General features: G+C 38.8%; 2 protein-coding genes across 4 annotated transcripts in view; one reads left to right on the forward strand and one right to left on the reverse strand.

Moving 5' to 3' along the window:
- The window catches only part of CCDC85C (coiled-coil domain containing 85C), a 150,703-nt gene extending 143,957 nt beyond the window's left edge, over positions 1-6,746 (forward strand). For both annotated transcript variants that reach the window (XM_034767997.1, XM_034767998.1), the window contains 2 exons: positions 1,163-1,261; positions 3,195-6,746. In XM_034767997.1, the coding sequence (XP_034623888.1) occupies positions 1,163-1,261; positions 3,195-3,284 (189 nt within the window). In that variant the 3' untranslated portion in view covers positions 3,285-6,746. The remainder of the gene's footprint in view (positions 1-1,162; positions 1,262-3,194) is intronic.
- Positions 6,747-7,042: 296 nt separating this feature from the next.
- The window catches only part of CCNK (cyclin K), a 29,113-nt gene continuing 9,977 nt past the window's right edge, over positions 7,043-26,178 (reverse strand). For both annotated transcript variants that reach the window (XM_034767995.1, XM_034767996.1), the window contains 5 exons: positions 24,712-24,881; positions 22,826-23,100; positions 13,655-13,688; positions 12,752-12,823; positions 7,043-8,423 (listed from right to left, as the gene is read on the reverse strand). In XM_034767995.1, coding sequence (XP_034623886.1) covers positions 7,816-8,423; positions 12,752-12,823; positions 13,655-13,688; positions 22,826-23,100; positions 24,712-24,881 — 1,159 coding nt within the window. In that variant the 3' untranslated portion in view covers positions 7,043-7,815. The remainder of the gene's footprint in view (positions 8,424-12,751; positions 12,824-13,654; positions 13,689-22,825; positions 23,101-24,711; positions 24,882-26,178) is intronic.

The raw sequence follows: 26,178 nt of genomic DNA on the forward strand, positions 1-26,178 counted from the left end.
TGGTGCTATTTTTGTGTGTCTCCACCTGTAAAGGCAGGTGGCTTTAATACCATGAACCCTACTGTCTGGACATCAGATAAAAGGAAAAACTCTTTTTAGCAACCTCTAAGCATTATCTAAAATCAGGTTTTTATACATAAAAATAATGCGATTTTAACAAGACATTGTCAACTGGACAGGAGGCAGTGAGTCAAGAAAATGAGTTACAAGTAACTTCAGATATTCCACTTCTCCCTGAGCCCCCTGCCAATTTTTGTGCTTTTACAATCACATTTTCCTGTTTGATCTTTCTCTCCCTTGTTGCTGTGTAAAAGACCCACCGGCACAGTAGGAGAAAATGAATGGCTAAGGCCCCCAGTCCTGCAAACGTTTACACGTGGGAGTAACTGCATAAGTATCACGGCCCAACTGCCTGTTACGAGAGAAAATTAAATTGATTACATTCACGAAAAAAAAAAAAAATTAATGGAGATGTCCTATCTCCTAGAACTGGAAGGGACCAGGATCATCGAGTCCAGCCCCCTGCCTTCGCTAGCAGGACCAAGTATTGATTTTGCCCCAGATCCCTAAGTGGCCCCCTTAAGGATTGGGCTCACAATCCTGGGTTTAGCAGGCCAATGCTCAAACCACTGAGCTATCCCTCCCCCCTGTGGGAGGAGACAGTCCCTGCCTTAAGGAGTTTACATTGGAAGGCCTAGTCCACTCCTGCCCAAAGGTTTTTTTTGTACCAATTTAACTTCTTTAGTTAGGGGTGTGATTTGTTTATAGGTATAGTTACAGCAGTACAACCCTTAATATGGATGCAGGTATAACAGAGGCTTATACCAGTATAGTTTATTCATGTACGTTCACGGGACTAAGCTATATTGATATGAGCATCTTTACCTGGTAGAACTGCATTCATGCTGCTTTAACTATACCGGTTTCAAACCAACATAGGTAAAGTGGGCATAGACTAGTGCTAAAGCTCTGCTCCTGTCCCTGATAGTCCATGGCTTGAGTGCTGCACCCATTGAAGGGAATGCATCTCTTTGTGGGAGCAGCAGTTTATAGGATTGGGGATGTGGCAGGCCACGTCATTTTAAATACTAGCTAGTGTTCTTGCAGAAGATGTAATTGATCTTTGAGAAGTATAATACTTTGGCAATCTGTTTGTTTGTAGGTCCTTGAAGTCCATGAAAATTTGGACAGGCAAATGCAAGATAACTATGAAGAAGACCTGAGTGAAAAGGAGAAAGCAATTGTTCGTGAAATGTGCAATGTAATAACTCTTTATTTGTAGTATTTTATATAGTGTTATTTTGGTCCTAATGTTTTGTAGCATCTGTTCTGTGTGTGAGCCTTGTTTGAAACCCACAGAGAAATTCAGTCATAAGAAAAAGTTAATTGAAGCTCTGATAAATTCTGAATGGGCAGGAGCCAAATGTCAAATACCTGAACATTTAATTTGATGCATTTGCACAGAAGAAACCTAGGGCTGAGCTGTCTTAAAGGATACAGACACCACCTGCCCCACTCATTTCCTGGGAGAGAGTGGCTTATCCTATTAGGGCTGATTGACAGTTATGCAACTGTCTTTACCTGGCTAGGAGGTTTCAGTTTTCAGCCCTGTGTACTGATCTTGATTTGTAAGCAGAGGTCCCCTGGATGTCCCTGAGAATTATATGGTCAATTAAAAGCATAGGTTGGTCCTTTTGCCTTAATTTATATGTTTTAGGGTATTTAAAGTCATAGAAATTGAGTGACCATAATCTGATGTCAGAATTGGAATCCTCTTGTTTGAATCCAGTAGGGGTGATTACATGTGATTTTTGGCACCCGCTAACATGTTTGGCCTAGCAACCACATTGTATACGGAGGTTGCCACATATTGTAAACTGAGCATGTATGCCAGAACTTTGCTCTGGCTGAGGTGTGGCTGCTTGCTACTGCTGCTCTACTACCTTTTATTCCAGGCAGAATGATCTAATAAGAAAAATGACTTGGGTACACACTGCGGATGAAAAGTGAGCTTTGTATTGCTGTTAAAACATTGCTCAAGCTGAGAGTCACGTGTTTTGGAGGATTTTCTGCTTGACAGTGCAGTGTTTCCCAGAGCAGGGACCCCTGTGGAGTATTCTCTTTGAAATCCATATTGCAAGTCAGAATATCAGTGGGGCCTTTTCCGTGCACGAGAATTGCAGAGGAAGCAAAACTCTGCAAAATTTTTGAATATGTTGGTGACGGTGTGTTTCAAAACCACTGGAATGGCACAATGGTGCAGAAATGTGATACGACTTTATTTATGGAAAATATGAATGTATTATTTTGGTGACTGAATTTTTACAAAGGTGATGCTGGGCAGGAAGACCAGAAACTGTTCAGTGTGGATTTTCTTTCTTTCCCCACCCAAACCATGAACAGATTTAAAGAGCTAGCCCCAAATTTGCCCCTACATAACCCCACCCCGTCAAAAAACAAGGTTTTAAAAAAAACTTTTTAATTCCTGAATATACAAATGCTATAGTTAATCCCCTGCAGAACATGAAGTGCTTCACTTTAATGCTCCAGGACTGTAGGTAAATCCCTGCATTGAATAACAGTGAGCTCTTGGTTTGGGGGGTTTGTTTGGGTTTTATTAATGCCACTTTATTCTAGCAGAAGGGCAGATGGAATGGCAACTCCAGGACGGCACCTCAGCAAACTGTGGGTTGGATGTTGGGTATTTGTAGAGATAAACTGGAAGTGGCTTTTAGATCTACAGCAACATCCTTCTCAGAAATGTTGCTAATTCTTGTCACTTCCTCTCTTGCTTTCCTTGAGAGCCCCACTTTCCCCATTGGTCCTCTGCTCTGTGTTAGCCATTCATAAAATCGGCTTTTAAAGGAAATAGTATCTGAACTGGATGGGAGCTTTTTGGGATGATATCTATTGAAAGGAAATGTCACTTTTGTAAGAATGCCAGTGTTTGGTCTAGCATTGAACTTCGCTTCTGAACCTAATGTATTAGGTTTATATCACTACGTATGGCATAACTAGTTCTAATTTCAAGAGAGAGATGAACACTTCAAATCCTTTAAATTGTAATTTGGTGCACAAGTGCCATCTAATGGTCATGTGTAGAACTGCAATTCTGGTTTGGAAACTGCCTAGTTTTGACTTCCAGACAAATAATGTAGCTCAACTGCAATCTTTCCCCTCCCCCTTTCTCACAGGTTGTCTGGCGAAAATTGGGTGATGCAGCAAGTTCCAAACCATCCATCAGGCAACACCTTTCAGGAAACCAGTTCAAGGGGCCATTGTAGGAACATCACACTGAAAACTAGAAGCAACTCTACAAAGAATCAGAGAGGAAGAGAGCTCTGTTTCTAGCAGCCAGTTTGGATTTTTTTTTTTGTAACTGTCTATAGTGTAAATATGGCAGCTAAAGGCTTAGCCTCCAGGCTATGATCTGGAACCAATGTTAAATGGGTTAACCATCCTATAATCGCAGACTTCTGTCACTTTGTATTGTAGTGCAAACCTGCTTTGTTGTATGGTCTCTATGTAGAATTACCTAACAAGAGAATTTCTAGGAGGAAAAATGGAACCCTAACCTGGAGAAGTTATTTTGTATTGCTTCTGCCCACCTGCTCATTAATTGATTCATAACAAGGCTGGTGGCTCTATGCAGCATGTTTTTGGATTCTCCCAAGGAAACAAAAATCTGAATCAGGTGGCTTATTGGCTGTTCCTTTACTGAGCTGCTAAAATTTTTTGAAGGTCCTTATTTTTGGAGGATGATATGCAACTGTTTTCAAGAGCTGTCATATAAAATACTTTGTGGAATGATAAAACACTGAAAGCACCTTGTATGTTGTACCGTATTGACCATGACACAGGTCCATAGCAGGTATGCAGAATAGCCTGAGCCTCCATTTCAGCTGCTAGTGATGTGATTTTAATGGAACAAATGATACTGCAGTCATAATGTGAATAATTTTAAGTCATTTAGCCACAATCCAATATGAATATGGTAACACTGTTCCTGTAAAGCTCTTACTGTTAAATACTTCGGTAAGAACAGCTTTCCCACCAATGTGGCTTACCGTTTCGCCAAGAGAGGTTTCTCTCTTGGATCCTAGTATTTCAGTCTCGACATTCACTCACATAATAAGGATTTGTTTTTTAATGTCCTTGTTGAAATACAGAACTAAATTGGTTACTTCATGATGTAATCAAAGCAACAGCCATTCAAAGCTGCGTAAATGCTATATCAACAGAAGCTGTCAAATGAGGCTGCTGCTGCCATTTAAGCTTTATTTTTGTTAAACCAAAATGGAGTGTTTTTTCCTTCCAACTGCTGTATATAAAAATAATGGGACTTATATTTTGGTATTGTGGAGTAGCTGCTTGTGGAGCTGTAGTAAGAAGTTGACCCCTTTCGGTTCCATCTGGTCACAAGATCTGGCCCTGTATTTCATGAGATGTTCTTTCCCTTTCCCCCCCAATAGTCTACAGGAAACTGGACTCAGTTAGCAAACCTGCCATTTTAAAATGAAATAATCTTACCAATAGGTGCATGTAGATTCAATGCCACCTCTTCAAAAATGGCATTGGTTTTGGTGCTTAGTTCAAAGCTTTAATGACTTCAGATGTTGCCACTTTAGAAAAATCAGTCACAGTTACCTAAATGCAGTTGAATCAGTTGTAGGTTGTTACGATTAGATACATTTGTTTTGCATTAGCTGAGTTCTTGACTCGGATTAGCATGAAACACCTACAAATAACTATGATGTCAGTCCTGCAGGTTCTAACACAAGTGAATAGTCCCAGTGTCTGATGAGCCTACTTGCCTGAGTAAGGAATTTGCAGGATTGAGCAATAAAGAAACAGAAGGAATATAAACAAAATAAAAATTAAGCAGTAAGTCAATCAGTAAGTAGAATAAGAATGGGCCCTGGTAACTGAGATCAGTGAGTTATTAGAAACTCCCTCAACAGCAGTTCACTTCCCCCTAAAGCGTAGCTCAGCTGTGTCAGCCACGATTGAGCTGACTAACTGTAACTCTTTACTAGGTTTATGCAGTCTGTGTAGCCTGGCAGAAACTAGCCTAGAAAATGGCACACTGTCTATCTTTTAAGAGTTGACCTCTAGAGCACTTTGAATTTTCTCTTCCTAGCTTTTCATTTTGACCATTTTCAGCCTATTACTGTCTATACTATTCATCAGTTTTTCTTTCTTGCTCATCTATTTTCTTCATATAAAGGGGAGGGAAAAAGCATGATTTTTTTCCTTCCAGAATAAGGCAGCAAAGAAAGGTTTAATTTCCCCTCTGAGCTACAAAATGTATATATGGCTGCTTAATCCATTGATTTGAAAGGCCATTGTAATTATGGCAGTGTCCAAACTCTGGATTGAGTGTTAGGGGGCAGAATTGATTTACTTCAGCAAATTTGAACTAGAGCAGCCGAAGTGTTGCCAGTAAAGCCTGTAGAGCATTAATAGTATTGATAATGTGCTTGCTGGCCTCTGAGTAGATTAGCCTAACAAATAAGCATTGAATGATCCCTCCCTCTCAACAGGGCTGAGAGCTAAACTAGCCAGTTTACTTCTCTCACTGGCTCTGACCTACTCATCCAAATTTATTCTTAATCAGATATAGCTATCACAAGCCATTTTGTGGCTTGAAGCATTGTCCATATTCTGGTTTCATCTGCAGATCTCAAACTCTTGAATAAAGGGGAAACAGCACTAAACCTGAGGTGTGTTGTATGAGCCAGAGAGCTGGCTTAGAAGACAGCCAGTCTTTTAGTTAAACCACTGAAGGATCCTTTATACTAGTAGGGTAAAACTATATTTTGTATGATTCTACTTGGCAGCATAAGCCCCAAATGCAAGATGTGCATTGTTGATTTTATAGAAGTACATGAAAGTTAGTGCTGCATGTATTTTTTTTTAAACTTTGCTACTCTTTGTATTTAGCTCCATTTGAGCTAAAAAAAAAAAGTGTCTTCCTGGGGGAAAAAGACACTCAATGACATTACAGAATGACTTGGGTGCTAAACTTTCAGTTGTCTAAAAAGATGTTTTATATGCACATTTAAATTCACTCTTTACTATGCTCTAGGTCTACTGTGAAAACTACCTGAAAAACTTTGTATAGTAAGTTTGAGGGAAACCCTCCCCAAAATGGTGGCTATTAAGTCGATATACATGGGGCTAGTGTCCCCAGTCTATTTAGAGGCTGCAAATTCTGCAGCCCTGAGACAAACAAAGCTTCCATTGCCTTCAAGTGGTGTTTTGCTTGCCTTAGGAAAGCAGAATCAGGCCCTTAAGTTTTCTTTGAGTGAAACAAGCATTTTGAAATGCTGTGGTGTAACCAACTTCAGGTGGCTCGTTGCACCTTTAATAAGACTGCTGAGCCCACCCTTGAGAATGGCACATTTTTATCCAAATATTATTAGACATAAATCAGTGTTAAAGTGACCTTTTATCTTTTTAGAAACTGGGTGGGGAAAAAGTACTACTGATCTTTTTCAAAGTGCATGACTGTAAAATGATAAAATTGTATATTTTTCATAATGTGGGGAAAGTATTTGAACTGCTTTGGGAAATCAGTTTGAAGTTTGATTTCTGTTAAACCTGTGATCTTACAGCCCTCCTGTATATGATTTACAAAAGAAACTGGAATAAATTAGCACCCACTGTTGTGTACATAGCAAAATCTTTAGACATTAGCACGCATTTATACCTTTTATTGAACCACTTTGACTTTTTGGGGGGGGGGGGGAGAAAAAATAGTAATCAGATTTTTTTGATATGTGTAAAACATTCATTTGAAATATTTTAGTAAAAATGAAGTATGAGATTGTGATAGTGTATACTTTCAGTTGAATAAAATAAAGTACATTCTTTGTAAGTGAGCTGTGATGCTTAATAATTTTGATAGAACACTGCAGAAATATTTTTACAGTGAGTTAGTACAAGAATAAGATTTCCTCTTGCAGCAGTATGAACATGGACAGTAATTTTAGGGACACAGACTATGTAGAGCTAGTAGGGAAAAAGATTTTGAAATAACTTGGAAAATCCATTAAATTCAGATCCAATTTTATTTGGGTACAAGTGAATGAAGCAGTCCTATTTATAACCAAGGTGTAAATCACAGTATGTTGTTACATTCAGACTTTCACACTTAGAAAATATATATATTTATGTACAGGAATTTGCAAATAGGTGTAAACATACTTAATTTTTCAAGATAGCAGTACATTCCAAAACAAAAATATTAGCAAGGCAAACATCTCAAAATGATTTCTGTCAACTGGGGGTTGTAAATATATACATATTAAATAAAGTAGCTCTGATGCTTAACATTAAGAGGAGAGTTACTTAATGAAAATGAACTTTTTTTTACACTCTAGATGGAATTTCAGGATATCTGACTATTTTGATACTCAAAAGTAGGCACTGATTTCTAGAAGAAAATTTACTTCTTACGGATATAAATGAGCCAATATGGCTGGTTAAAGTCACTAGTACAAAGTAATCCAGTGTTGGAATAACTCAAGACAATTTAGTCAGACAACTTAGTTTTAAATCAAATGTATAAATTTAGATTTTTAATTAGCTCTGCCATGTCTATATTAAAAGCTTATATATCTTGCCATTAACAATACTGCAAGTAGGTCAACTAAGATTCCATTTCACTGTTCCATGTCTTTATATACTATACCAGAATCTAGATTATACAAATTACTTTCCTATTTATCTTTACAATATGGTCACTGCTCAATTATTCTGCCTTCTAAACTATTCCTCAAAATTAAAAGATATTTGTACACAATTCTCATGCTATCTCATCCATGTAGCACGTCCAAGTCCTGCAACAGGTGGCATAACAGGTGGTGGTATTGGAGGTGGTACTGGTGGTTGTCCACCAGGGGGAACTGTGGGAGGGGGATAATTGGCTGGTGGCATTCCCAGCCCTGGAGGTGGATGAGTTGGAGGCAGTCGTGGAGGTGGGAAGTTAGGATTGTACGTAGGTGGAGGAGGGTACCCAGGAGTAGGTGGTGGGATATTAGGGGGTGGAAATGATGTAGGCGGAGGTGGAGGAACAGGTGGAGGAGGGTTAGGAGGATACACGTGAGGATGATACGGTAAGTGAGTTGGTGGTCCATAAGCTGGTGGCAAAGCTCCATAGGTTGGTCCTTCGGTTTTCATCATTGACTGAAGACTCTGATAACCTTCCCCTGACATGTAAGAATTTGTAGTGGACATTCCGGTTATGTAGCTGGAAGGTGGAGGTGGTGGAGGACGATGAGGCATAGGTGGTGGCTGATGTACGGGTGCAGGATGAGCTGGAGGAGGAATCTGGACCTTTGGTATCTCTACAGAGTCTACTGTAGTACTTTGCTCTGCTTCTCCCATTGAAACTGCAGTTGTCAAAGGAAGCTTACGGTCTGCAACAGACAAAAAAAGCTTCATTTACTTTTCTGTAGCACAGCAATAAGGACTACCTACATGGCTATGTTTTTCTTAAAATGTTAACATGTGGCACATAGCCTGCTCTCTTCCTGTTTGTTCTGCAGCTAAAATAGTTGGAAATCACATGCAATACATAGAAGAAACAGCAGATACCCCACAGTGAAAATTAATGTTGTTATTCTTAGAGACGAATACATTTATTTGAGCATACGCTTTCGTGGGCTACAGCCCACTTCATTGGCTGCATAGACTGGAACATATAGTAAGGAGATATATATACACAGAGAGAGAACATGAAAAGGTGGGAGTTGTCCTACCAACTCTAATAGGCTAATTAATTAAGAGAAAAAACTTCTGTGTGATAATCAAGATAGCCCATTACAGACAGTTTGACAAGAGGTGTGAGAATATTCTATGCATCTGATGAAGTGGGCTGTAGCCCACAAAAGCTTATGCTCAAATAAATGTTAGACTCTAAGGCGCCACAAGTTCTCCTTTTCTTTTTGCGGATACAGACTAACACAGCTGCTACTCTGAAACCTTTATTATTATTAAAATTTATTCCTTCCACACTGCTGAGAGCCTTCAATATTGTTCTATGACCAGTACAGAAAAACAGTTGTGACTAAATCCATCCAGTCCAGCAGATGCTTAGGAACAAAGCCACCAAATGCCTGTGCTGACATTACCTTCAAAATCTTTTAACTGCTCTAAAAACAAATGTGATACAATGAAAATAATTCTTTTGATAAGTTGGAATTTGAATTTCTGCACCAGTTTTGATTCGTGTGTTAGAACTTACTGAGCTGATACCTTGTAAGAATATGCGCACAATGCCAGCTTGCAGAAACAGCAGGCTCAAGGTAAGCCCCGGTCTGTTGGGTTCTAGATCACTGAACGCTAACTACATTTGCGAATATCTGGTCAACCAGCCTGCTGACAGTAACAGCACTTTATATCTGGCTTTCCGCCTTACAATAAGCCCCACATGTCCCAAAAGCTAGATGCAAATAAAAACCAGCTAAAGAGCAGAGGCAGTGGAAAAAAAACTAACCAGAATATTAGTTTCAACTGCAACCATTCCACATGCAAGGGCTACAGAGATTTGAGACCGTGAAACAGACAAGCATTAGGAAAGGGTTACAAAATTTGGGTCATTTCGTCTGAGCATTCCTCTCACAAACACTTTTGTCTAATTTCTATTATTCCCTTTCCCTACCCCCAAAAACAAAATAAAAAATCTTAAGCTGGCACAAGATCACACCCATGAAGCTTCAAGTTGATAGGACAAAAATCGGGGGAAGTTAAAAATCAGATCAAAGCTGGTTTGAACTAAGGGCAGACCAATGTCTCTCCATGATAGGACCCAATGGTAGTATCTTCAGACTCTACAGTAGTGAGTTTTAAAATGCTTGACTGATGGAAATAAACTTGTTACACAAAGCTAAGGCACATGTCCTGTTTGTACACAGAATAGTTCACTTTTATAACAAGGTACAAAACATCTTTTCACTTAAAAAGCTGTATAGGCAGGTTTGCAGAGCCGCCATTTCACCACTGCCCAACAGTTGAACTAAAATGACAATGCAAAAGAAAGTTGAGCTGGACAAGCCTGCACATGCCACCCTTTGGCTGTAGAATAATTGATCACCATTCTCTCTGTAACAGCCCTAACCTATTTTAAGACTAGCAGGTTCCTCTTCTCCCTCACCCTTTTCTTTTCTCAAGACTAAAACTACTCACAGTATTTTCACCTGTCCTCATAAGGTCATGTTTTTAAAACCCATTATTATTTTGGAGGGTCTCTCCAGTCTGTCCACATCTTTGCTAAAGTGTGGCGCCCAAAACTGGATACAATACTCCAGCTGAGGCTTCATCGGTGCCAAACAGAACAGGACAATAACCTCCATGTCTTACTTATGAAATTCCTGGTAATACACCCACAATACTCCTTTGCATTTGTGTATAGACATCTCAGATGTTGAGCAGATTCCCACTGTATTGTCCCCCTCTTGTTCCTATGTCCCTATTATAATTTACCATTCTTCTCTCTCCTGCCCACAACTTTTAGCCCTTTGTCAAGGTCACTGTTTTGACAACTACAACCAACAGTAGGATTGTTACCCAGGAGCTAGTGTTGCAGATTAATAAATCTGCCTTTGAAGAGCTGCATTGTCAGTTCTTGAATTTGACACTTGAAGAGATTTCCTACATCAGTTTATAAGTGATATGAAAAATAATAAAAAAAACTGCATGGCCAGCATATTATTTTTCAATTAGTTACATAAGAACTGCCGTACTGGGTCAGACCAAAGGTCCATCTAGCCCAGTATCCTGTCTACCGACAGTGGCCAATGCCAGGTGCCCCAGAGGGAGTGAACCTAACAGGTAATGATCAAGTGATCTCTCTCCTGCCATCCATTTCCACCCTCTGACAAACAGAGGCTAGTGACACCATTCCTTACCCATCGTGGCTAATGGCCATTAATGGACTTAAAGTTAAAACTTTATTTGCAAAAAGTTCTTTCAGACATCTGATTCTTCCTCACAGAGGGCTAAGTCCATGACAGATTTGAAGTTTAAAATTTGCAAGTAACTGAAAATAGGATGAATGAAAGTTCCTATTCCATCACAATTGTTGTAGGAAATGCTGAATTTTTAAGGAGTTCATAGTTGGAGTGGTAATAGGTAGAATAATTAAATATTGTATGGTCTTCATAAAAGGGTGACAGGTGCCATGCTAGCATCAGGCAGTAGCTTCAAATTGCCTCAAACGATCCCACATGTAATATCTCTTCAGAATATACACCTGAACATAGTTTCTAATTCTTATACAGTGCCAACCAGTAAGGGGATGTTCTTTTCCTTGGCTCATTTCCTAAAAGAAGGCTTGATCTGCCAAGGAACCCTGTAATGCTCCAAAATGCCATATGTTTGTGAAAAAAATTGTAGTACTGTGCTTCCAGTGCCTTAATACATTAGCTGTCCTTCCACTGACCCTGAGATATGACATAAATATTTTATAGTGTGTGCTATATAATGCAACCAAAAATGACAGCTCCTAACAGGGGACAACAAGAGACAGAAGAACACAGTGGCAGGGTGTGTGCTTAGTACTATAAAGAGGAACAGCATCAGCTTTTTCCCCCTATCCTGTATAAAATTTCAATTAAGTGTGAGGACTCTTGTAAATAATTTATATAAATCTGATATGTGCATCATAGCTGCACATACCCACCTTCAAAAGAAGTGCCCATTGTTTTATGACAGTGGAGAAGCAGGATCTATTCACTATACTGAATTGAAGAGAAACCAGCCTCTATTTTCTATTCAAATAGGTTACCAAGGGAGGTTGTGGAATCCCTGTCATTGGAGGTTTTTAATAACAGGTTAGACCAGGGGTAGGCAACCTATGGCACGCATGCCGAAGGTGGCGCGCAAGCTGATTTTCAGTGGCACTCACACTGCCTGGGTCCTGGCCACCAGTCTGGGGGGCTCTGCATTTTAAATTTAAATGAAGCTTCTTAAACATTTTAAAAACCTTATTTACTTTACATATAACAATAGTTTAGTTATATATTATAGACTTATAGAAAGAGACCTAAAATGTTGAAATGTATTACTGGTATGTGACACCTTAAATTAGAGTGAATAAATGAAGACTTGGCATACCACTTCTGAAAGGTTGCCGACCCCTGGGTTAGACGAATACCTGTCAAGGATGTTGTAGGTATCCCTTCAATTACAGGAGAACCTCTCAAGGTTTCTTCCAGCCCTACATTTTTATGATTCTATACGTTTTCAGCTGCTTCATACGTTTCTCCACAGATTATCAAATCTGGCACAGAATACTTTGTAAAAACGTGAAGATTCAAGGTTACAAACATAGTGCCCATTAAAGTTAATGATGAAATCGCAAGTCATAACCTTGCTTTTTCAATTAATATTTTCAAATTCCTTTTGGCCTGAAATTTTCTGTAACGTGTCTTAAATCAGCTTTGATATCATTACCTCAAACCAATACAGTACATAACCTCAAATATGACAGACTGTTTGGGAGGTCCAGAGAAGTCTTTTATTTATTTTTTTTATTTTTATTTAAGTCTTCTGGCCACTATCTCACTTATGTACTCGTTCTAATTACACTATCAAATATTTCATCACCTTTCATACTACAATTAATTTTATTCAAACCAACATGACACTTTTAGCCCACCGTAGCAAAAGAACAAGGTCAAGCACTTAACTCCAAAAGATCCAATAAGAACAGCATGCTGGGAATTAACTCTTAATAAAACCTTACCTGGAGGTGGATGCACAGGAGGTATTGGTGGATGAGATGTCTCAATTTTAGGAATTTTAGATGGTGGTGGTTCTGAAAAAACAAATTTGGAAGCCCCCCATCAACAAAAATGTAAGTTTAGTTATGGATCCATCAGCATATTAAGACCGGAAATCCAGAATGGGTTTTGGGAAAAGGATTCTTTTATTATGTTTCTACTGTGCTATGTAAAGTGGGGCTCCGACTTGTTTGGAGACTGTAGGCATTACCACAGTATGAAATTTAAATAATCTAACTGAAATCCAGCATCACACATGTTAGTTTATTATTAGGGTCTATCCACAACTTTTAACCATGAGACATGGTTACTTTAATACAGAGCTGGAAAAAGAAAGATCTGGCCAAACTTGTTACATAGACACAGTTGGGGTATACAGCAAAATAACTTTTACAAAGTGGATACTGGAAGACAATCATGTGTTGGCCTAACTCTCTGACAAAAGAAAAACGTGGTTAACTGCCAAAGTTAACAAGAATTAACTATGTTATGTTTGGGTACAGACTGTAAGCCATGCCAGTAATTGGCTACTCACTTAAGTTATAATGGAGATGGAGCTTTTATAATAGTAATTTTTAGTTCTACTGAACAGCCTATTTGTACAAGCATAAAAGGACTATGCTTTTGGAACAATTATACCGTACTAACACAGATAAACAAAAACACAAACTTATTTTTTTTTTAATTGGAAGGTCTATATTTAAGCCTGCATAATCAAGACCAAACAAACAGGGTAATTTCTAGACCTAGAAAGAAACTAACCAAGCAATTTTAGAAGGTGCAGTGAATTAGTTATTCTGGCAAACAGTTTTGCTTATTAAAAAAGTGAAAGATATAATATATATTAAAAAAAATACAATATCTACCTGATGCCTTGGTTTCTTCTTTGGGAGATACAGCCTATTAGTCAAAAAAACAAAATTCACATCAATCTCCAGAACTATACATTATAAAATCTGAATAATTCAAAAATAAATATGTAATTAGCAAACACATACTGTTAATACTAATAGGATGCAGTTTATTAAGGCCTGGTACACCTCTACCTCAATATAATGCTGTCTTGGGAGCCAAAAAAATCTTACCGCATTACAGGTGAAACTGTGTTCTATCGAACTTGCTTTAATCCACTGGTGTGCGCAGCCCCGCCCCCACAGAGCACTGCTTTACTGTGTTATATCCGAATTCGTGTTATATCGGGTCACGTTATATCGGGGTAGAAGTGTATATGCACAGGTTTTGAATCAATTTAACTAAATCTGTTTCCAATTTGAGTGTGAGAACTGTGGTCTAGACAAGCCCTAACCCCCCCCCCCCTTTTTTTTTTTTTTTATAACTAAAAGGCCTGTGATGTTCCACACAAACAAAGAGCATTGAATCAGGCAATATGAAGTGCGTAATTTGATTTGGATAGGAGAGTTGATGGTTAAGAATGTGAGAGTGTGAGGAGTCTGAAAAATGTACCTACTGTGTGTGAACACAGAGCTGCCTTTGTAATTCTTGTTATTTAATATTCACAGCTTTTAATTTATTTATAATCTACTGAAGCAGCATCATGGTCCAGTGGACAGAGTGCTGACTGGGAAGTCGCGTGACGTGGGCTCTATTTCTGGCTCTGCCTCTGACCTGTTGTGTGAACTTTGGCAAGTCATTTCACCTCTTTATACCTCAGTTACCCAGTCAGTAGGATAATGAAAAAAATATTTCCCTTTGTAAAGCACTTTAAAATCTTCAGGTAGAAAACACTATGTAAAAGCCAAGTATTATCGTAACAGCACAGAACATGGGTGCACACTAAATTCAGAGTGAATGAGAAATCTTTTACAGACATGGGAGTGAGAAAATCAAATGTTTTCACTTTGACACGACTTTCTTTTGGAACATTCTATCACCAAAGTGGCTTGGCGTAGAAACTGCAAATTTATTTTCATTTGTCTGAATTCCTTTAAGTTCTATAAACTTTCTTGCAGACTAAAGTATACACTTGTAGGCTTCCTACCTATCCTGCACCAGCCACCTCAAGCCAATGTAGTTTAAGAAGTTCAGTAAATCCAACAGGAATTTAATGAGCACACAAGCTTATCAAGAAATTAAATTCCTTAGCAGAATCAGCCACGTTACAGAGCTCCTGTAAGATCCACCAAAACTCCTGCACTAAGACTTCACAAATGCAGACAACTGAAGTCTAACCTGAGCCATGCTGCTCTGTAAGTGGAAGTTTGCACTGTCTCCAAGATATGACCAGTGATATTCTGCTTTCTCTAATCCTGCAAACACATTTCCTCCCAATAACTGCGGGATCTTGCCCAAAGAATTTAACTTGACTAATGTCATTAAGTAAACACTGCAATTTCTTTGGAATTGAAACTAAATTAAATTCTTTCCTACAGCTTACTTTAGGGGTAAATAATTCTATAATCTCATAAAAATGTTGTCTCTAGAGATATGTGTAATAGTGTCAATACAGATATTATATAATTATTTTTGGAGTTCTAGGGTAACTAAACAGCTGTGACCAAAATGCACAGAATTCAAGATTATTTAATCGCTAAAGATCATCTTGTAAAAAATTTTAAATGAGGTCCATGAGTTAGAGGCAGTCTGGGGAAAACAGAAAACAAATTTTTAAGTGCAATGAACCGTATGAACTGTAACAAAACTATACCATATTTGCTAGCAGTAACTTCTTACTTTCCTGAGCCCCAATTGCTAGGGCTGTTAACTGTTCTGTCAGTGTATCCAGAATTTCAAGGTGGTTTTCTTATTATTTTGACAAGAATGTGCCAATGAGGACACAGGACTGACTGTTATTTCAGCAAAAGCAGGTATATGTTAGAAGAGCTCCAATTTAGGTCTCAAGACAAGGCTGTACACGGGTACACTATAATTTGCACTGCTTTATTTAAATTCTTTGCTATCCTTCATTCTAGTAACTGAAGTAATATTCCAGAGCCCACTTCAACTTCTACCTTTTCTCCAAAGATTTCAGTGTTTTCCTGTATATGCCTTTCCTTGTAATACAAGATTTGTCCAGTCATGATCAATGTATAAATTCACCAGCCATATCCAAAAGCTTCAGTGAGTGACTATGAAGCCTCAAATTTTCATAGCTGTGTATAATTTTAACTAGCTAGTCCATGACATTTATTTTGAATGTGTTCTAACTGCAGGTCTGCAAATCAAATTATAATTGCACGCACAATTACTGAAAAGAGCACTCATTTTTGTTTACTTTCATGATTGAGTGGAGTAAACAATTTTACAATGGTAACGTCTCCCCACGTTTAAATGATCCTGTAAAGCTTAGATATGTGAATTAAACAATGAATAATACCAATGGTTAAGTACAGGCACAGTGTAAGTTCATAAGCATACAGGATGTGTATCATTGTTTTCTTTACTACTTGCTGGTTCTTTCAAAGTTATTTATTCCCCACGAAGTTTCACCAGTTTTGAGCGAGACTGGTTCAAAACCATTTTTGTTTAACTATTACATATTCAAAAGCATGAACATGCAAACCAGAACAGGTCAATCTGAAATGGAGCATTTTTAAATTGGGTCAATCTGAAAGCAAGTAAGTTTAGACAAATATAATGGAATTCTCAAAGGAGTTCATTTTTAACTTCCCTTTGATTATATGCAGTGGATCCCCTGGTAGGGATCAATTGGATATAATCAAAAGGAAGTTACCTACAAGCTTCTTAAAAGGGCTCTTTATTTCCAGTGCCCTAACTTCCTCCGCTTATCACTCGATTCCCTCCAACTTTCATCCTCTCCACTCCACCAGAACTGATCAATCAAAAAAGTCACTAATGACACCTTCCTCTCCAAATCTAAGAGCCTGTGCTCCATTCTAATTCTCTTCAATGTGTCTGCTGCTGCTGATACACACTACCCTTTTCTTCTGGAGGCCATCTCTTCCTGGGGTCCCTGACTCATTTCCTGGTTCACTTCCTGCCTTATTTACCCACTCTTTCACTGTTACCTTCATTGGATCCTTGGTCCTGCTTCTTCTCTCTCGCTTTTTTGTTCTCAAATCTTCCACCACTAAGTATTTCCCCTCCCTGGGTAACTTCACCTACTCCAACTGTCTCATATTTCACATCTATCTCTCTAACCACGACCTCTGTTCAGGCTCAAACCTCTTCCTGCCTCTTCCATACTTCCCAATTGATGTCCTAATGCTATTCAAACTAAACAGGGCAAAAATGAGCATCCCAACTTTCCTCCTGAAACTTCTCCCCCTCATCCCCTTTCCTCTTTGATAATTCCACAACAGTCTATTACTGAAGCTGGCAGCAAACTTAGGGTTTACTTTGACTCCTGCCCAGCATTACCAGCTCTTGTGGTTTTATCACAAGACCCCTAAACCTGATGTTTCCTAAAGCCTCAGCTCCTGAGGTAATAGAAATGTGAGAATCTGTTTTTGGGGAGGGTTTTTTTAAGCCCTCATGCTTGGGGAGCAAAGCTTGCTTGTTTTGTCACTCTGTCTCCCCCATCCCCGCAAGTATTTAGGAGTTGCAGTGGCAATTAGCGGACCTCTGCTATGCTTTGACAAAAAGCTTGCCATATAGATATTTCTCTATTCCCCTTATGTTACTGAATTTCTCTTTAAGAAGGAATCATATACTGGTTGTAGAAGACAGGTCACTACCCCTTCGCTTTAGGGGTTTAGAGCAGTGGTTCTCAACCTTTTGGACTACTGTACCCCTTTCAGGAGTCTGATTTGTCTTGCATACTACAAGTTTCATCTCAGGCTTTGACTTCAGCCCTGCACAGCAGGACATGGGCTTTCAGCCCTGGGCCCCAGTGAGTCTAACACTGGCCCTGGTAACCCCATTAAAACAAACTTGCTCACAGTTTGAGAACTGCTGATATAATGTATAGAACAGATATAATATATAGAACACTGTCTGTATGAAATTTTGTACTGACTTTGCCAGTGCTTTTAAAACCAGGCAAATATCTAGATGAGTTTATATATTCCCTAGAAGGCCTCCACATACCCCTAGTTGAGAATCACTGGTTTAGAGCAACTGAAATTAATGTCTGGCATCTTGCCACAGTTGCCAAAATGTCTGAATGATTAATATGTGAAATTATAAACATATAAATTATAAGGGAAACCACCTAACACTAGTTTAACACAAATTCTTTTATTAAATCCAAAGGCCAAAGGGTATTTATACAATTGCTCTAAAAATGCCTAAAAAGCCTAACTAATAAGCAATTTACTACATCCAACCAGTACCAAAACATTTATAAGCATTTGATCAAGATGCTTACAAATGGGCTAGGCCCAGGGGTGCTTAGACCCATACTGATTGGCTCCAGGATGGTCAGACAGGGATTAGTAATGAACCCCTTTAAGAGTTTACTTATTATACCCATAACCAACAAGTGATGTCATTGCTTGCTGACTTCAGCTATAAATCAACTTGAGACAATTGACCCTTAGTTCCAGTCTTAATCCTCCTAAGATTTACAGCCCCCTTTCTTCCCTTATTTTCTCCCCCAATCCTTGCTTACCAGCAGAACAGTGGGAAGGTCTGGGCTTGTTTCTTTTATGACAGTTTTTCTTTGTCTTGTTACTGCCGCTCTTTATTTTATTAGTTACTTTTGAAGCCATACATCCTTCCCATACTACTTATTCTCATGACCTCCTTTTACTTGCTGATTGGGGCCCTCTTTACAACACACAGTATATCCTTAACCAAACTTAAGCTAACTTTAATTCTTTAAAAACAACAAAGAGTCTGGTGGCACCTTAAAGACTAACAGCTTTATTTGGGCATAAGCTTTCGTGAGTAAAAACCTCACCTCAAATTAAAATTTAATTCTTTAATTTACTCTTATCCTACACCCTATGTCTGTTATAACATCCCTCTGTGTGGCAATTATCCTCACTATCCTCTCCAAACCTTGTCTGAAAAATTTACTTTTGCCTTGCTTTCCACTGGTTATCTACGCCTGTGCAGTCTAATTCCTCCACTTTGCCCTACTTCAGTCTGTGTTTAGGTATCAGAACTTATGATTTTCTTACTCTGTAATGACTTATTTGCCTTACTTCACATCCCTCCTTTCCCTTGGCTAGCCTCATTTCTGTTTAATTTAGATGGGACACATTTTGGGGCAGGAAGCAGGACTCTAAATCTCTATGAAGCTTCATGCCAAGTTATAACACAACCTACATTGTTAATAAACTGTGAAATCACTAGTTTTCTATCACACATATGCAAAGCAGCAATAATTCCACTTTACCAGGGTAGATAGTTTTATTCTGCATTTTAATACCCAACAGATCAAGCAGCTTTAACTGATGCCAAATGATGAACCCACGTTTTAAATTCTTTATTAGCACTAAAGTGGCACACAAAATGAAAAGTTCTTCCCTACATGTGAAATCAAAGAAGCCATTTTAAATCTGAAGTGACTCCCCCTTGACATTCACGGAGAGGACTTCTGAAATTGTTTGCTCTAATTAGTCAAACGATCACTTCAAGCAGCGACCAAATTCCATTTTATTAGGTTACTCTGTATTTATTCACAAAGTCTAATCTTGCGAAAATAATTTCACCAAGACGCCCCATCATCATGGAGTAAGTGAAAGCAGCTGATGGAGGAGACAGTTAACAAAATGGGTCAGACAAAATTTCACACAAATAAGATCTGTGACTAGTTGTTTATGTAAAAGCAGTATGTACATGTCAAAAAAGCCTACCAAAGTGCTTTTTCCAGTCATGTCAGCAAGTGTAATCTTTTTCCTTCAGTAAATCCCTGAAAATCCTTTTAGCCATTCTTCCATGTAAGATATTGCCTCTTCTAGCAAAGGGTACTAAAATCTGTTTATGGAGATTTTTTTTTTTAATTGACTATTTACTTGTGTTGCTGACCAATATCCCAAGTTCCATAGTAATATTTTTTTTCTAGTACAGTACTTGAAGTTTGAGAAGAGTTCATCGGCAGTTCTAAATGAGGCAATCCTGCAACATACAGTAGAACCTCAGAGTTATGAACTGACCAGTCACCACACACCTCATTTGGAACTGGAAGTACAGTACGGTACTGCATTAAACAACTAAAAATATAAACGGCAAATTTAAAAAAAGATTTGACAAGGTAAGGAAATTTTCTGTGCCTTTTTCATTTAAATTAATATGTTTAAAAGCATCTTTTTTCTTCTGCATACTAAAGTTTCCAAGCTGTATTAAGCCACTGTTCAGTTGTAAACTTTTGAAAGAACCACCATAACCTTTTGTTCAGAGTTATGAACAACCTCCATTCTAAAGGTGTTTGTAACTCTGAGGTTCTACTGTATGTGCACCTGTATCTTTGAAAATTTTACATCTTCAATACAAATGTATCAGCCCCCAATAACATATATTTTAGTTCGACCATTTAAGGTAGTTTTTCCTCAGTAAAACAACAATGGGAGAGACCTTAAACAGCTGAACGTTCAAAATGTTCTTCCCCACCAACAGTTTAGAAGAGGTGCCAGATTTAGACAGGCAGGCATTTGGAAAGGTTTTATAAACCAGGGACCATCTCCTCAGCTGATGTAAATTTCCATATCTCCATTGTCTTCAATTAAGCTATGATGATTGACAAAGTGGAGCATTTGGCTCTGAGGAATATACACATTTCTCCTAGAACATCTTAAGAGGCAGTCATGCAATTTCCTATTTACAAAAACTGGTAGAATCTCTTAGTAAGGTTTAACTTAAAATGTTTTTGGGGCACAATGCATCTTATTGCTTCCAAGTCATGAATTTCCTAGCATGGAATAAATTTGGTACATAAAGCATTATCCAATCTGAGCTATTGCACTCTCCTGCCACAACAGGACATATCTTTACAGCTCTAACTTTTTATAGGCTTTAGGTGTCTTTTTTTAACCTCACTCTACAAATTATCTGGACTTATTAGTCTCCCTTCTGCATCCGTTTACACTCGAGGCTGATGTTAGTTGGGCTCAGATACTGTTCTCATCAGATCTCCAACTAAGCAAGATCAGGCCTCCTTAATACTTATGAGACTGAAGAAAACTCCAGGTGCTGCAGGAAATCATGCTGTTGATTCAGTAAGTATACTCTCATTCCTCCAAAATTAATTCATGAATTCATGTCTCAGCATGGGACTGGAAGCCTAAAGCTGCTGAAGATGCATTCTTTTAAGAAAGACCTAAAACAAATACCTAGACTATTTGCAGACAAAAGTTCCTTGGCATTTTTGCAACAGTTATATATGGCCAGATTCCAGTTTGTGTTTTCATTATTTCCACAGTGCCAACTGATTACTACGTACTTCAGACAAATATAAAAAAGGTCCTGCCCTTAAGATCCTACAACGCAAGACAATGTGCAATGAAAGCAAGGTGGGTTTTTTTTTGGGGGGGGGGGGGGGGGGGGGGAGAGAAGAGGAGCAAATACATTCTGGCTTCCTAAAATTCCCCCTAAAGTTTCAATTGAATTTGGTATTCTTTATTTTCCATCTTCAACTACCATGTACTGCAAACGGGAAATGTTACAACAGTACTGCCATGTTCCACTGCAGACATGACTTTGTTTCAGCAGTAAATGACATTCTATGTAAAATCTAAGATTAAATAGATCTATGCATTCGTAACTTTTTCTGCCTGCTACCTCTATCTAGACTTTTGCACACTCCTCCTCAGCCCCAAATCTTTCACTGTTTTGTCTGTTTTCTCCAGAGATGCTGCCTGCTGTTCTCTCCAAATCAAAGTTGCATTAGCAGTAATAGGTCATAAGAAGACATTAAGAATTTATAAGAAAGAGGGGAGGGCACATCCTAAATAGCCCAAGAAAACAGATACCAGAGGCTCTAGTGTGACTAACGCACTTGTTATTTCACTGCTGTTTGAATAAATTATCAAACATAAATGCAATAGAGACAACAATTTAGTTAACTGCGTATCAAATAGAGGTCCAAAGGCTGTACTTGACCCTGGAATGACTTTGGATAAGTATGCAGCTGGAATACTTATGAGGTTTTGGCCATTGTGTAGGGTGCTTTCTTATTTTAAAAGAACAGTGATGGTACAGCGCACAAGACATGGAATGCATAAAACCGTGCCCGTAAGATTGTTTTTATATTGTCATGATGAAAATAGGCAAAAAACTTTTAAGTGGTTTGTAATGGGGTGCTGCCCTCAAGCATGCCCCCTTGTGGCCCTGCAGATGCATTGCTCCTGGCACCCACTCAAGTTTTCAATTACAGGCAGTCCTCGGACTTACAACACAATTGGTTCCTTACAGTTGGTAAGTCGTAAGTTGGAACTCGGAACCACAATCTACTCCGTTGTTGGACCAAGCTTCATAAACTTCTTTGGATGCTGTAGCCCACGTAAGCTTATACTCAAATAAATTTGTTAGTCTTTAAGGTGCCACAAGTACTCCTGTTCTTTTTGTGTCATTTTTAGGCATCTTCAGAGTGGAACCACTTGATGGGGTAGTCTGCTCCCTTAATGGTAGTGATACCTCGGGGTCAGCTCTTTTTGCGGATACAGACTAACACGGCTGCTACTCTGAAACCTGCAAAAATGACACATTAGAGATTCCACCTATATTGAATCTCTGATTTTATATAAAATATGCTCATTTGGGAAAAAATGTAAATGGCCATTCCAACAAACTCAGTCTAGTTTCTGAAAGTGAATTTGGGTTCTTCTTTTCTCATACATCATCACTTATAATAAAGGTTCTGCAGATCAAGTGATTTCATCTGTAACATTTGAGCAAACTCTCAGCCTTCAGTTGGCAGGCAAAGGCATAACTGATTGGAACACAGTAAACGGTTCTGTTGACAATGCACAAGAGAGGTGCAGGCCCTGCGGTCCTGGTAGGCATTAAAAAACAACAACTTACTTTGGTACTAAACGCAATAAACCAAGAAAAAAAATCCAACATGTACTAATATGATACTTTACAGTTACTTTTCAAAGCATAACCATAATTTAGACAACTGCTCCTGCTCTAAATTAGAAATCTGTTCACCACTTATGTTCAGTTAAACTTACCGCTGGACGTTTAGCCTGCCTTGGAGGACTTGACTGAGGAGAGGGTTTCTTAGATTGCTGTGTTTGTTGCTGCTGTTGCTGTTGCACTGACTGCTGGGACTCTTTTTGCTGCTGTGTCTGTGACTGCTCTGAACTTTGAGATTGCTGCGACTGTAGTACTGGAGGCATCTGAGGTGTAGATTGAAGGGATGGTGGCTGTTGCAGTTGGTGTGGAGTATGATGAGGCATTTGCTGTTTCCCTTGTGAGTACAGATCCAGGATCTGGTGACAGATGTCTAACAAAAAGTCCAAAAGGTTATACATTCCTAGTAAAACGTAACAATATTTATAATCAGCTTGAAACCCTTTAAAGGGACACAAACGTCAAAACAACATTTCTGGCTAAAAATATTTTACCTAGCATGGGTATATAAATAATCTACTACAATGGGACCCAAATCTTGGTTGAAGCCTCTACATGCTAGTTAGATAAAAATGGGATGAAACTGTGAGTTGTTCTGTTTCTTTAAGGTATATTTATTTTTCTTCCAATATTATTATTATACATTTCTAGTACAAGCCTATTTTTTATATTCACCTGTAGACTAAACTGTCTAGCTCTTTGTGGAAGTTAAGAGTATGATTTGAGATAGGTTTTAGCAGCTGTTTTGGAAAAACGTCCTTCATGTTTTGTCTTTCAAGTGCCAAGAACAATTAGGTCTTGGATTCATGGCCTACATAAATACTGAAATATCCAAACCTTCAAAAGATTCCTTAGTTAGGTTATTTGACTTCCAGAAGCCACTAGCCTTTGGAATGGGATACAAGCAATGTAGGATAAAAATGTGAAGTACATGCACACAGAAAGGGAGGAATGCAAGAATGCAGTTCCACAAGAAAATTATAACTCCCAATGAATATGAAGTGGTAGTGTCTCAGCTGTATTACTGTATTAGGCTTAGATTTGCATGTTTTATTTTATTTCACTTGGTAATTCACTTTGTTCTGTCTGTTACTACTTGGAACCAATTAAATCCTACTTTCTGTATTTAATAAAGTCACTTTTCACTTATTAACCCAGAGTATGTATTAATACCTGGGGGGACGCAAACAGCTGTGCATCTCTCTCTAACAGTGTTATAGAGGGCAAACAATTTATGAGTTTACCCTGTATAAGCTTTATAGATGGTAAAATGGATTTATTTGGGTTTAGACCCCATTGGGAGTTGGGCATCTGAGTGTTAAAGACAAGAACACTTCTGTAAGCTGTTTTCAGGCAAGTCTGCAGCTTTGGGGCAAGTAATTCAGACCCTGGGTCTTTGTTGGAGCAGACGGGCGTGTCTGGCTCAGCAAGACAGGGTTCTGGGGTCCTGAGCTGGCAGGGAAAGCAGGGGCAGAAGTAGTCTTGGCACATCAGTTGACAGTTTCCAAGGGGGTTTCTGTGATCCAACTCGTCACAATATTACTCAGCTCCCCTCTGGAAAGCTTAAGTAAACAGATAATCTTCAGTACCCTGGCCTAAAAGCAAGGTTGATGATTAAGGGAGAAACTGTCCAGACTAGGGTTGCCAGGCATCCAGTTTTCGACTGCAATGCCTGGTCAAAAAGGAACCCTGGCGGCTCCTGACCAGGCAGTTAAAAATCCAGTCGGCAGAGTAGCAGGGCTAAGGAAGGCTCCCTGCCTGCCCTGGCTCTCCGTGGCTCCCGGAAGCGGCTGCCATGTCCTTTGGCCTCTAGGCACAGGGAGGCTCTGCGCACTGCCCCCGCCCCAAACGCCGGCTTCGCAGCTCTCATTGGCCGGAAACCACGGCACTTATTCTGCAATCAGAAAGTTGACAACCCTAGTCCAGACCTCAAATTAAAAAAAGAAGGCAAGTATTTAAAGCGTGACAAACATATTTCTGGTACCTTCCAGAACATCAACAGGTACATCTTGAACAAACTGCTCCCACCATCTTCTGTACATTGGCTTTGATGTCCACTCCTGAATTTCAAACTTGCACAAACGGCCTGCCAGATACATAACTGCAACAGCTATGATCTCAGGTTCCCACTGCAGTGACAACGTAGTACAGAGACTAGAATATCAAAGAACAGTCATTTTAAGATAACCCAGATAGCTGCTTCACAAGTCTGAATACCTGATATCTACAACGTATTGTTGAGACAAAGCAGATGACAGTTAAGTTTTAACATCTCATTCAGATAATTTTGGATTAACAAAACTAGGATTCCCCTGTCACAAACTAATTTACCAAACTAAGATCTTTGTTAATAGTACTTTGATATAATAGTAATTTGATTTTTAAACGTGCAAAGCACTATTATCTTGCAGCAACAAAAAGCAACACGAACAGATTTAAAATACTTGTTCTCAGGAATTTATTTAGAAAAAGAGTCTGACATACCAAGATAAAGTTTTCACAAAAGCATGAGGGAATTTGGCTGCACCAGATTCCAGTTTGGGTGATTACATTCTGTTTATCTAAAAATTCCTCCTGTAACATCAGTTGTATATGATATTCTTCAAGTTCTGTCCTAAACAGTTGTTTATTTCAGTGGCAGGTGAAAGGATTTCTACGTTTATTTTGTAATGCATTTGGGGATTATTTTGGATAAAATGCACTTAAATATAAACAATGAATCATGGGAATTTTAAGACCAAATACTCCAATGCATAAGTTTTAGTTCTAAGAGGTCTAGAAAGTTGTCCCAATTAGCATATGTAGTTGTGAAGGCTACAGTAAAGTTGACTTTACCACTACTTCTCAATTGGTAAGATTAATCATGAAATACTCAGCTTGATTTGCAATTTAAAACCCCAGAGCCAGCTTTTCTTAGGTAACCACTCAACTCATTGCTAAGTTCTATAATATAAGCTCTTCAAGCAAAAAGTCTGAAAATCTGCCATTCAGTGATCTAGCCAACTAGTTACAAAAATTTCACACCATTCATTCATTGACCAATTCACTATGGGTTCTTTTGTTTAGCACAAGGTACTAATAGCAGTTATGTTAAAAAAAACTCATTAGTTTATGGAGGACTGAAGTACACAAAGCATTAGAGCGTACCCATAGAGGTGAGTCATTTAGTAGTTTCAAAACTAAAAATGCAAAAGGTACATAAAAAGAACGGCCGTACTGGGTCAGACCAAAGGTCCATCAAGGCCAGTATCCTGTCCTCTGACAGTGGCCAATGGCAGGTGCCCCAAAGGGAACGAACAGACAGGTTATCATCAAGTGATCCATGCCCTATCACCCAATCCCAGCTTCTGGTAAACAGAGGCTAGGGACACCATTCCTACCCATCCTGGCTAATAGCCGTGGGTGGACCTATCTTCCATGAATCTATCTAGCTCCCTTTTGAACCCCATTA

The sequence above is a fragment of the Trachemys scripta genome, chromosome 4 (genome assembly GCF_013100865.1).
Source record: "Trachemys scripta elegans isolate TJP31775 chromosome 4, CAS_Tse_1.0, whole genome shotgun sequence".
NCBI classification, from domain to species: Eukaryota; Metazoa; Chordata; order Testudines; family Emydidae; genus Trachemys; species Trachemys scripta.